The sequence below is a fragment of the Chelonia mydas genome, chromosome 9 (assembly GCF_015237465.2).
Source record: "Chelonia mydas isolate rCheMyd1 chromosome 9, rCheMyd1.pri.v2, whole genome shotgun sequence".
NCBI lineage: Eukaryota > Metazoa > Chordata > Testudines > Cheloniidae > Chelonia > Chelonia mydas.
In genome coordinates this window covers 89,648,466-89,661,785 of record NC_057855.1, presented here as the reverse complement: position 1 = coordinate 89,661,785, position 13,320 = coordinate 89,648,466, and the positions used below count along the sequence as shown (strand labels likewise).

Sequence of the window (13,320 nt, the reverse complement as noted above, 5' to 3'; positions counted from 1 at the left end):
ATCTAAGCAGCGTGTGCCAAATATATTCCTGTTGTGTGCCCACTGAAGTCAACTGAGTTACACAAGACATTAATTTGGACCTTTATTATATTATGGCTTTTAATACTTTCGAACACTCAGTTCAAGTGAAGAAGAAATTTGCCTAGGTAATAATGCATGCTCTAATAGCACATAGCAGGGCAGATTTTCAGCTGGAGTAAACTGATATAGTTCCATTGACTTCATGTAGCTATGACAATTCACACCACATGAAGATCTGTCCCAGCATGTCTAGTAAGCTGCATGCATGTATGAAGAGTATACAAAAGTACTAATCAATGTCTTGGTAATTTCCAGTGTATCTATTTCAAGAACATATCTGGGACTAGTCAGAGACTGACAATGTTAAAGAGACTGATAAAAGCTCAGTCCACAGAATACATGCCGCATGGAAGGTACAGGGTAATCTTCCCATGCACTTCTCCACAAATGTGTCATCTCTGTCCTAGATCATTCAAAGCTAGGCTGTAACACAGGGCTAGTCTACACTGGCAAAGCTAAAGCACTGCCATGCCAGCGCTTTAACGTGTCTTGTGTGGTCACAGCGCAGTGCTGGGCGAGAGCTCCCCCAGCGCTCTAAAATAAATCACCTCAAGGGGCATAGCTACGAGTGCTGGGAGCTTGGCTCTGTCTACACTGGCGCTTTACAGTGCTGAAACTTGCTGCGCTCGGGGGGGGAGGTGGGGGGTTCCACACCCCTGAGCGAGAAAGTTGCAGCGCTGTAAACTGCCAGTGTAGACAAGCCCACAGTCTCTATTACCTTATAATCCTTAGTCTGTCTGTTAAGGACGCCAATTGTAATGCTGAATTGACATTTGTCCACTAAGGACCAGACACTATCAAACTCATTTCACATAAAACTCTGAACAATTGGTACTCATTAATCACTGTCCACAGTGATTTAAGCTGGTGACCTACAGGCGAAAGACTCCAGAATCCATAACCAATCACTCCAAAATATTCAGCCCCTCCAATTCTTTGTTTTTGACCATAAGCCTCAGGCTATGAAGACAGACTCCCAGTTTAAGTACAAGTTGTGAGACTTGTGCAAGCTGAGACACTAAAAGTTCCTCTGCTCACCTAGAAAGAGCAGAGGACAAAAAAAAAGAGAGGGACTTGAAGGTTTTCTTTGAGCTGAAAAGTGAAAGGAGTTCTGCACGCAGTGGGATTTAGCTTAATACAGCTGGCACCAGGAAAAAATGACATCACATAAACTGAATAAAAATAGATTCAATTTTCTAATGAGAAACTTGACTAAAAGAAAAGTAAATTGCTAATTACTTTAATCTATACAATTTATACAACTTTCAGTGTAACTGGCTCTGCAAAATATGCAATTTGCAATACCTCTCTTAGGGGAATGATTATGCTGCAGAGACTGCCATCCTGGCTAGCAAAGCAGATGTAGTTCTCTGAAATGCACATTTTTCCCAGTGTGTTGAAGTGGTAGAAAGGTACCCATAAGAAGCATTCATGCACTTCCTTCAGGGTCTCTTCTTTGGGTAGCCTGAAGAATGCACTAAACTGCTCACTGTGGGCTCTGTTCTCCAGGCCTCTAATGGATAAAAAAGGGAGGTGGAGAAGGAAAACCAAAGTTATTTTAATATCACTTCACATTTATTAAAACTGAGTAGTGTTGGGATGGGACTATATTAAAACTTTATATCCCACATTCTCAAATACATTACAGGCTCAATCCTGGAAGGCACTAAATGAGGTTCTGAACACAATCAATTCCCAAGGGAGTTGACAGTGCTTACACCCTATTTTAGCAAAGTAATTAACCACATGCTTAAAACACATGCTGAAGTTAATTTCAAGTAGTGTGGATTCCACAGCTTTCAGTGGAGGGATTTCCAAGAGTCCAATACATTTCACCATTAGCATCATTTTTTTTTCTCTTAATTCCATTTTATTACTCCTAGTTGTTACACGTTGTGCCCTAAATAACAAATCCCCCTCTTTAGTTGTTCATCACAACACATATCAGGGGTGGCCAAACAGTGGCTTGCGAGCTACATGTGGTTCTTTTACCGTTTAAGTGTAAACAACTAGGAGTAATAAAAGGAAATTAAGAGAAAGAAAAATTATACTAACACTGAAATGTATTGGACTTCTGGAAATCCCTTCATCACTGAAAGCTGTGGAAGCCACTCTACTTGAAAAGAGACTTGAGAAAGCACTGCTAAGTACGCTACATGGACCAAGCCTCTACTGGCCCAGGAGACAAACTTTAACCCAATGGATATTTTAGATCTGACATTTCATGTTACCCAAAGCAATTCAATAGTAAGAAAACCAGTCACCAGTCTCCAACACATGGTTGCTTATATCACCCACTGCCAATGACATCTGACCCATGCATTTGTTATCCAATTAACATATGCCGAAAAAATTGTTTGTTGCCCTTCCCCCTCCTTTCCATTCTTTCATCAGCAAGCTACTCTTCAGTGACATCACATCATCACTTCTTGTTTTTTATCCCCACTTGCTGCTAAGACACTACATTTTTTAAAATGAATTTTGCTGTAATGTTTTTCACAAAATATTTCAGAACCTTGAATACAATTATTATCTAGAGACTGTAACCTCTCCAGAGATCTTATTTATACAGGACATAAACAAATGTAAATCCGGGGCTGTAAACCCACTGATGAAATCACTTTAAAGCAGAGAATAAAGCAATACAATTTTCCTCCCTTTTTCTATATTAATGTATTAAATGGTTCTCTCTTAAGGAACTTATCAAGAAACCTATTTATTATTATTATTATAATTAAACAGCTTTGGTTGTATGACAGTACTGAATAATGCTTTCTGCATTTTTCCTGTTCCAAATGTGCCCTCTGTTTTCTGTGTAAAAATAATAAAAGGTACAGATTTAAAGCCTTGAATTACAATTAATTCTGGTCTATAAATTGTGAAAGGATTTTATAAACCTAGGCCATGAAAACCAACTTGTCAGTTTTAATGATTCGTTAAAATACACTCAGAGAAACTAAGCTTTACCATAGAAGAGCCTCTGAAAACGAAAAACATGCAAATACGCTATATAATAATGCACACTTGGGGCTATTATTTCAGTTACAGCTGTACAAATCCAGAGCAGTTCCACTGCCTTTTGTGTGGATGCTCCAGATTTACACTTGTATATCTGAAATCAAAATCTGGCTCTCTAGACTCAAGCCTGCATCGGATCTGACAAAAGTGAATGAGAAGACCGAGTTCAGAGAACTTTCCTACAGAATTTACAATGAAGGCAACCAGCTCCTGCATTTAGTGTACGTTCCCTGTTTGAGTAAATGTCATGTAGTGTTCAGTTTTGTTTTAAAGAAGGAGAACCCTGTGCTATTAGCACAGGTTTGGTCAATTTGTGCCTTGATGCTTATTCTGAATGGTGTTTTTGTGAATCTGATTAGCCATGAAGAATTTGAAACAAGATGAGATACCCACACAAGTATTTGTGAATAAAGCTGATATTATTTCTTATACATCATATTCATGTGATTTCTTCCGATAACTATCAGTAAATTATAACACCCTGCATTACCCAACGTCTAACAGGACACTTGGGTAAAAGACACAAATGTTAGCAAAGCTGTTATTGTAAACTCCTTCAGACAAGGACTCTCTCTTCCTGTGCCTGGAACTCTACTGAGCACACAGCTGACATTCTACAAACAATAAATTACCTCTTGGTGATTTGCAGAGGATCATGGAGGACTAGGTCACTTTCAAATGTCTCTTTGTCAAAAAGTCTCCTTACTGCGTAGTTTGCCAGCTGCTCCATAAGAAGGAACGTTTCATTAATGTGCAAAAACATGGAAAAGTAGTGATCCTCCCCACGGGAGCACACATGAATACTCTCTGTCAGGATCACATTGGAGGTCTTTTCAAGTTTTGAGATTTCATCCCAGGAGATAACGAGTTTTACTGAAAATATGAGTATAAGCAGGTGTGAGTAACTTCTCACTGCTCGTTAGTCGCCTACACTTTTTCCTTAACACGAAGGGAACAAGCGGTCAACAGCTTTGATAAAATGCAATTAAACAGCACAGTGAAATCACTATTGAGTAGGAAGGTCTAACATAGCTGAAAGCATTAGAGTGAGCCACTGAACAGCCTTTATTGCATGTTTCTCAGAAAAAAGAAGCTTTTGTGTATTTCAATAAGGGCCAAACTGTAATAATCCTCTCTCCTATAGAGTAGTACCTTATTCCACACCTACTCCATTGGCTTCAGTGGAACTACTTGTGAGGTACGGTACTATTTAAAATGGGTTCTATAATCTTGCCTGATGTAGTTGCTTTCTCTGTTTTATAGCCCAATCCTTCCATGTGCTGAATGCACTCAACTGCCATTGACTGCAATGGGAGTTGAGGGTGCTCAGCTCCTTGTAAGACTGGGCCCTCAGTCATTTGTTCTCCTTCAAAAATGAGCGTACAGAAACACGAACTACTGCTATTCCACAAGCACAAGAAAATTACAGGCTATCTTCAGAGTTACAGGAAGCTTGTCAGGTAGAATTTCACAGTTAGAAATACATCAAAAAAGTGCCACATATGTTAGTACTAGATTACACTTTCTGTTCTTTGTTCCAATGCAAACCTGCAAATGGCTAAATGAACTATATCATCATGCAGGCTGCTCTGTTTTAATAGGGCATTTAAAATAAAGCTTCGTAAAGCAAGCAGACCATTTATATCTAAGTGGCCTGTGTCTTTCTGATGTACTGCTGTGCCTCCTATTAGCAATCATGAATACTACATGCATGTACTGGCAGGAAAATATATAAATGCTTGTAAGTCTATGCAACTTTCTTCATATTTTCTAGCTTTCAATCACACAGAATTATTACTCACATAAATGCATACTTTTAAATGAGCAATCAAAATGACTTTACGCACACAAAAAATGTGTGAAAATATCAGCAATGTATAATGCCTCGATTTGGGAAGATTATTTTTGTTTTAAATTCGTACATGCGACAGGAATTGAACCAGAAGCCTCAAGAGTTGAAAGCATGAATCTCTACAGCATGAGTTAAAGACCCAGGATTTTCAGCTAAGAGCTTTACCAGACCTATATTCTCTGTGAATCCAGGACAGAGAAAGACAAGTAACACACACTAGTGGTTACACATGTACATGCAAATAAAATATCTATAAATAATATATTCCAAATGATTATTTTGATTGCTAATTTTTTCTACACTGTTTTTATTTGATGCTCATGTTCCAAAATAACTAAGTTTCATTCTCAAAGGATTATGGGTGTGACATATTACTTCAAACTTGAAAAATATAAAATAAAATGGTGATGAGTGACTGGGCCAACTTACTTTCTGCTCCCAGCAAAAATGAGTAAAAACTAAGAAAGTTGGTACTAAGATAAAGCCATCCCTGACAGGGCACTCGCCCCCTCCAGTAGCTGCAGGAGTAATAGGTCACCAACTTCTCCTGCTCTGCTAATCCAAAGCACTTTTCAAACTTCAGAATAGCTTCACGAAACTTCTCAGGATCTTCTTCTTTTATGAAAGAACCTTTCCCTTCTTCAGCAATCAATCCCTAAAAGCAAAAAAACAAAAAATGATTAAATTATATATAAATAATTTAACCCTTTTTGTTTGTATATATATAAAACCCATGCAACATATTTTGTGCTGCCATATTTCAGGGAAACTTTGGTCACAAGACCATAGCACAGGACTGAGAGTCAAGAGGCCTAAGTCTATTTCAGTCCCTTCTACAGACTTCCTGTATGACCGTGGTTAAGACACTTACCTTCAGTTTCCCCGTCTATAAAATGGGACTAATGAGGTTTCCTTACTCCATTAGGGGTGTTGTGAAGCTACATTCATAGGTATTTGTAATGTGCTTTGTCATCCTTTAATGGAAAGTGCTATAAAAAAAGCTAAGTACTGTTACTAGAAGGTCACACACTCCATTGCTTCTGAAGGCCGAGCTCATTGCACACACCAGGGGCTCACTGCATTCTTTCATTACCCACCTCCCCCACAAGCTCCCTGTGTGCCACCCTTCTATCCCCCTCTATTTCAGGGACTCTCTGCAAGCCTCCCCTCAGGTCACCCCCATTCGCCACTTACCTGCTCATGCCAAAGTCTCTGTGTGACAGCACATTTCCCCCTTGTACCATTGTCCCCATTTCTCTCCCAATCCCAGGGACTCTCTGTGCCCGCACTCCAGGAACTATATGCCCGCCCATCCCCCTGTACCCCTCAGACCAGAGTTCCCCATTTCTCCCCCCCGCCCCCCACCATTTCCCCATCATTCAAACATTCTCTGAAATTTTGGAATTGATCAAATGCAGCAGTCAAAAGTTATCACATTTGTGACAAAGGGGGCATTTTCTATAATATTTTTATGAATCCTAGGCATGCCTCAGTTTTCCTCTGTGCACAGTGGGTGCAAAAGGGTTAACGCTGCTTCTGGAACAGCGCTGGGGACAGGAGGTGTGTGCACTACCTTGATGCTTGGGTGGAATGACTGGGTCATTAAGGATCTGGCTGAAACCAAACCCAGATCAACACAGGACACAGTAAGACAAAGAGGCCCCCCAGTGACTGAACAATCAACCCCAAACAACAAGAAACCCCAGAAGGTGGAATATGTGAACTGAACTGGAATAATGGCTTCAGTTTTGGAGGGACTCAGGAGTTCTGACTTAGGAAGCCAAAGAGAACAGGGAGACAGAGCAAGGCATAGAGTCCATCACAGCTTGGCTGATGGCATTGGCTTTGCCAGGATGGACCATGGCATAACATCTGCTTCTGTGTGCCAGACTAAGGACTTTCAGCTTCTGTAGCCAGGTGACCAATAAAGAATTACCTTGTTTTGAAGAGGCTGCCCGTGTTCCTATAAATACTCTGAGTGCTCGGAAGGGCTACAGTCCAAGCCTCCGGCAGGAGTCTGCCTGGGCTGGATTCGCTGCAGGGAATCACGGAGAGAGACAGGGAGTGCTGGTGCTGAAGGCCCAGTCTCAGAGTCTTGGCGACTAAGGGCCTGCCCATGTGGAACTGTGCGGATCTTTGGTGCCCGGCATACTAAAGGGGTCCCTGGTTACAGGCTGGGGCACAGAGAAGATCCTGTGTATCTCTGACAGCATTGCATACAGACAGATGGGGAAATGCCTTCAAGATTAGTGTAAGGCCTCATTTTGCTCTGTCAATTATTATTACTGTTGTTGTAGAATATTCTTTTTCCACAAGTTTTAAACAGTTAATTGAAGGTAACTGATACATTTTGCTTACCAGCAAGAACAGAATGTGTCTCTATCAATTTTACTTAATTTTGAAGTGAAATAGCTTCACCCCATTCCATTGCTCCTATCTAACTGCAATACAGTACTGCATAAAAAGAATTACATTGCACCACAATGTTGTCCCCTAATGTCCTAAACAAAGGGAATGTTATTGATATATTTCTGAAGAGTGAAAAGTCATAGCTTTCCTCTGTTAGATCACCTACATGCTACTTACTCTTATCTTCCCCTGTACAAAGCTAGTAACATCTTCATTTGAATCAAAGACAGATAAGGTCTTCATAAGATTGTGTTCCAACCAGTCCCAGTGTTGCGTTATTTCTTCTCTGCTGGCTCCTGATAAAAGAGTAACAGGTTAATAAAACTTAAGAAATAAACTTCACCTAAACAAAAATCACAAAGGCCTTGTCCACACTGGAAAAATAACCGTAACTGTAGTAGTTAGCACAGTGATCATAGTTATTAGTGTTTCCAAACATTGGGTCCCGACCCATTAGTGGGTCATCAGAAGGTTCTAGTTGGGTTGCCATGTCCACGGTCAGATTAACCCATCACAGGGTCCTGGCCTAGGCAACCATGCACTTCTCCTGGCCCAGTGTGAAGGGGAGGCTGGCAGGTTTGGAGAGTGAGATGTGGCCAGGCCAAACCTGAGTGGTGCTGCGACCCCACGCACCAGGTCACAACACGTGGAGTGAAGAGCCAGACCCTGCCTTGCGGGATGGGAGCTGCAGGATGAGTGTGGGCAGGTTCGCTCCCCAATCATCCTGAGCCAAGAAGGTCCGCTCTGCACCAGGCCAGGATTAGGGTTGTGGTGCCGGGGCAGGGGGTGGGTATGCAATGGTGGGTTGCAAAAAAAATTAAAAAAATAAAATGCAGTTGGCGAGTCTCCCTAGTAAAAAGTTTGGAAACTACTGTTCTAGATATAGCAAAGTTTCTTCCTCTTCAGATATATTCTATAGACATCTATGTTGTCTAAATAACTCTATTGTAAGGCAGGTTACCACCTGATTACCACCTAGTAGCACTCAACATGGCTATGTCATGCTTCGACCTTGTGATGTAGGACCCAGTCACATATTAATCATATTCCTAAGCATGTTAAAGCTTTGGTGACCACAATTCAGGAAGAACTGTAGTTCTGTCTACTGTGGAAGTATAACATTGTATAAGTATAACGTTGTATAAGGGGACATGCTGGATACATTGTATATGAGAGGGCATGCCAAAACATGTTACAAAGTATCTGAGGGAGCACACGTAGGGACAGTTAGCTTTTGAATGGAGAAGCAATTAAGATAGAGCCAGCACCTCTAAGAAGCAGGCATCAGAATGGAAGGTGTGAAGGGCAATTAGTTAAGCTAACTGGAAGCTGTTAAAGGAGATTGTTAAGGGTGGCAGGTAATTGAAGATACATAACTGGTCTCAGGGAATCTCGAAGGGTGGTGACTAAAATCTTTTTCTTCTTTTGTCTGTAACTTCTCTGTAACTTGTTCTCCAGCAAGCTGTATAAATTAAGAGAGACAAGCCCCACTTGGGGGGCTCACTTCTAAATGTATTAGCAGAGCAGCTTTGCTAATAAAACAGAGTGGTCTGATAAATTGTGAGTCTGAGTCAAACTTTGACACTACACAATTTAAGTCCCGTTGACGCTGCAAGATCAAAGTGGGTACTGTTGTGCTGTACTAGGCTTCCACAATTGTAAAGAAATCATATTCCATTCAAAATACAGAATATATGCGGAAGCTACTTCCGGATGCAGAAACCACTGCCTTTCTGATTCATATAAACTGCCTGATCCTTGAAATGTCTTTGGGCCCACCCAGCATCACTGGTCTTTCAGTCTTGCACTTCCTGCAAACCCAATGTACTGAACAAGAGACACTTTCTTCTCCTTCTCTGTATGCATGCAGGAACAGGAATAATTTGACAATCAGTGTTTAGAAAGAAGCAAGCTGTACAACCCAGGATGAAGCTGATCATCCAAAATATGAAGGGCATATAAATGCAGTAATTAAATCATAGAAATGTAGGGATAAAAGGGATCTCAAGAGGTCATCTAGCCTTGCCCCCCAGTGCTGAGGCAGGATTAAGTACACCAAGACCATCCCTGATGAAAGATGTTTATCTAACCTGTTCTTATAAATGACACGGATTCCACAACCTTCCAAGGTAACCTGTTCCAGCACTTAACTATCGTTATAGTTAAAAAGTTTTTCCTAATATCCAACCTAAACCTCTCTTGGCCAACCTTGTTGGATTTAGAGAACAATTGATCACCATCCTATTTATAATAAACTTAAAGATTTATAAACTATTTTCCTACAGTCTTCTCTTCTCTACACTGAACATGCCCAATTCTTTCAACTCTCCTCATAGGTCAAATGGCAAAGTCAGCCTCATTACCTCATTTACCATGCACTGTTATTCTGGTGAAAATACTTAATCATTTTATTCTTGATCTCCCCACAAGGATTTTGCTTTCAGAGAGCTGTCACCCATCGTAGAAGGAATGTCATAACAACTTTACAAGAAAGAGAAGGAAATCTGCCACAATGAAACACATGCATTTTCCAGTTAGGTGTTTTGATTAGCAGTTTAAATTTCACACAAAAGAAAGATATTAGCTGCTAGCTAGTTTTCTGATGTGTGAAATGTCAGTACATCAAAATGGTTTATGGTATACGCAAAGACTAGGCCCTTTTATACACTCGGTTAGGAATTTTGCCAGGGGTAATAGCTAGTAATCCACAATCTTAAGACTACTGAAGTAAAGATGATGTTTATGAAACAACAGCATTGAGGATTCAACTATTCTTAGGGGTTAGGTGGTTTTTCCATAAGGTGGCTTTGACTGTGTAAGGATTTATTCAGCACTTTTGGGTAAGCAGATTCTACAATATAAGAGGCTACAAGTTTTCATACAATACAGGAATTGCTTAGAAATAAACAGGCCCAGTACATGAATGCACTATCATCACTTCCCTCCTCATCAGAAAGCTCCATTGACCACATCTTTATCATTTTGTTTTATGAAAACTGACACCTTAAGCAGGTTTGAGTGGTTTTCACGGGCTTATTTAATACTGCACTGGGATTGAATAGAAATTCCTCTAGGTACAGTTAAGAAGCTGGACATTTATGATGGATAAGCTATTACCAGCAGGAGAGTGGGGTGGGAGAACGTATTTTTTCATGCTTTGTGTGTATAAAAAGATCTTCTACACTTTCCACAGTATGCATCCAATGAAGTGAGCTGTAGCTCACGAAAGCTTATGCTCAAATAAATTGGTTAGTCTCTAAGGTGCCACAAGTACTCCTTTTCTTTTTGTGAATACAGACTAACACGGCTGTTACTCTGAAACCTGTCATTTATGATGGAGTTGCACTGGCATTTCAAAAAGGTGAAAATAACGTCAAGAGTAATTAATGCTGCAAAAATAGGGCAAAACCGATTCTCTACCACACTACGCACTAAGAATCTAGGGTAGTTCTCTAAACTCAGGCTCAAAGATTTTGAGGCACCAGATGCAGCCAAATGAAGTATTCTGATGGAGGGATTTTTCTTAAAAAAGTGTCACTGGCTCTTAACTTACTAGGGTCTTTTGATAACTCCCCCTTAGAGCCCAGCATTCTGAATGGTTTTTCTATGAGCATTCATATCTGGTACTGTCAAAAATATCTTACAGTAGGAAAAGGGAACAGGAATATTGAAAACAGTTTTGATTTCTTCTCCAGACTAACTGGAAACTTGGTTTGAGAAGTTAGGACTTGTGGATTCTATTCCCATCTCTGATACTGACTTGCTGCATGGTTTTGTGCAAGTCACTTAACCTCCCTCAGTCTCTGGTTACCCATCTGCAAAATGGCATAACACGTATCTACTTCACAGGAGTAATGTATTTTAATGCATTTGTTATTGCAAAATGTTTTCAATTTTTTCAGATAAAAATAGCTGTGTCAAAGTTTTTTTGGATACTCTGCAGTATTTAGGTTAAACTACCTTAGCTATCTTTTGAGAATACAGGCCAGCAATTCCAACAGGTAACAGAAAAACTACATACCACTTTTTTCATTTACAGTTATTATCCAGGGTTAATTATGCATGCTCTATTTTTATATTAATAAATTGAGAAGAAGAACTGTGCAGACTCCAGTATTGCAGCATTTACTCAAGTGAGTAGTTCCCTGCAGTCAACAGGGCTAGTTGTGTAAGTAAAGGCCACAGGATTGGTCCCCAATAATTATACCACAAGATTCACAGACTAGGTCACTTTTTGACTTAGTTTGCAATGTCTTCTTACATGTTTCATGAAGTGCTTGTGGAGCTATGTAAATAATAAAAGTGAAGACTTTGATTCACCAACTAGTTGGTAAATACACAAATAAATGTTCTTTGTTGGGTCTGTCCCTACCAATCCAAATTCTATACACATTTTCTAAAAAATTCAGACTTTCCTGAAGAACGCCTACTCTCAAAGAATGAGAACTGGCATCTGTCTTTTAAAGAACTGCATCCCCAAGGTGTTTTTAACAGTTATTAAATCTCACAAAAAATGTAATGGGAATAAAGCAATGCTTTATACTGAGCCAATAAATACTGTCAAATACTGAGTTTTCCTGCCAAAAGTTCCCCAACGGTTGCTTTATAATTGTTTGCCCAATTAATGACATCATTATCTCCCCTGTACACTCATGCTGAAACATGAGAAGAATGGTCTTTTAAATAAAATATAAACACACACACACACACAATATTCTGAGTACTGCCATCCTACTACCCATCAAAACACCATGAACATAGGCTCTGGGCTTTGTTTCCCACGAAAAGCCTGTGAATACACTTTCTCCCTGGATTACTGTAAATTCTCTGATGGTGACAAAAAGATCTTTCTGACATTACAATGTTTAATTACTCTATTTGATAAAACTGACCACAGGTTTTATGGGAATAATAATCTTGCTCTAAACAGGATTACAGTGAAAAAAAAACAGTAAGACTATCATCATTTGTGTGCCTACCAGGAATCAATTATGCACAAGAAGAGTTACTGTAATAGCAAGCAGGCCTCAGGCAAAGTGAAAATCCCATTAACACACTTGTTTTCGATAATTACAATGTAACAATGGGAAAGCAATTTAGTCTCTTGTTTTTATTAACTGGATACTACCTCATGGAACGAACAGCCCATATTCGTGCTTTGCATGACAAAGCCATCATACAGCTTTTTAGATTAACTCTTCTATATGTAATAAAAAAGTGATAAAATTTCAAGTACTAGCAGGCAGATCCCCTTTTCCTGCTTCCTAAGGGTTGAAGTCATGGCAACAGAATTCTCAAGAGTACATGTTTATTTTTATTCATTTATAGGTATTTTTACTGCACTCATCAACTGAGTATTTTTATGACAGCCTGTAACCACTTCTTATTATTTCCCCAGGAATATTCCTAGGATTTTACTTACCAACAGCTTACAGATGGCTCATTTTCTAGTAACTTCACAATGTTTTCCCTGTTTTTAAAAGTGCTATGTTTTAGAGTATGATACTCTACACATTGTCCTTTGGACAATACACTATATCATTCGGTCTCTGATTGAACATTATCCTCTAGGGACATCCTTGAAAAGCACGCACAGGAGATTAGATTAGATTAGATTGCAGGGGGAGAAGTTTCATATTACAACATAGGGATATGGTATTAATGTCTTTTTAAAGCAGTTGAGGCTACAATAGGATCTGATTCCTTGTCTAACTGAAGAAGAGAAAATTCTGATACATATTGAATAGCAAAAATCCATGTGACTATAGCACAGCATTTAATAGTGGAATTATTTGTGTGTAAGTATTTGTGGGATCAGATTCAATAAGGTCTGAAGTATCAGGGGGTAGCCGTGTTAGTCTGTATCCACAAAAACAACAAGGAGTCCGGTGGCACCCTAAAGACTAACAGATATATTTGAGCATAAGCTTTCGTGGGTAAAAACCTCACTTCTTCAGATG

General features: G+C 39.6%; 1 protein-coding gene across 6 annotated transcripts in view; it reads right to left on the bottom strand.

The window, feature by feature from the left end:
* The window catches only part of TBC1D8B (TBC1 domain family member 8B), a 67,953-nt gene that overhangs the window by 38,943 nt on the left and 15,690 nt on the right, over positions 1-13,320 (bottom strand). For all 6 annotated transcript variants that reach the window (XR_006283597.1, XR_006283596.1, XM_037909751.2 and 3 more), the window contains 4 exons: positions 7,538-7,656; positions 5,381-5,606; positions 3,732-3,972; positions 1,387-1,594 (listed from right to left, as the gene is read on the bottom strand). Coding sequence is in view for 4 of the 6 variants with exons in the window: in XM_037909751.2 (XP_037765679.1) it covers positions 1,387-1,594; positions 3,732-3,972; positions 5,381-5,606; positions 7,538-7,656 (794 nt within the window). In the remaining 2 variants the exon portion in view is untranslated. The remainder of the gene's footprint in view (positions 1-1,386; positions 1,595-3,731; positions 3,973-5,380; positions 5,607-7,537; positions 7,657-13,320) is intronic.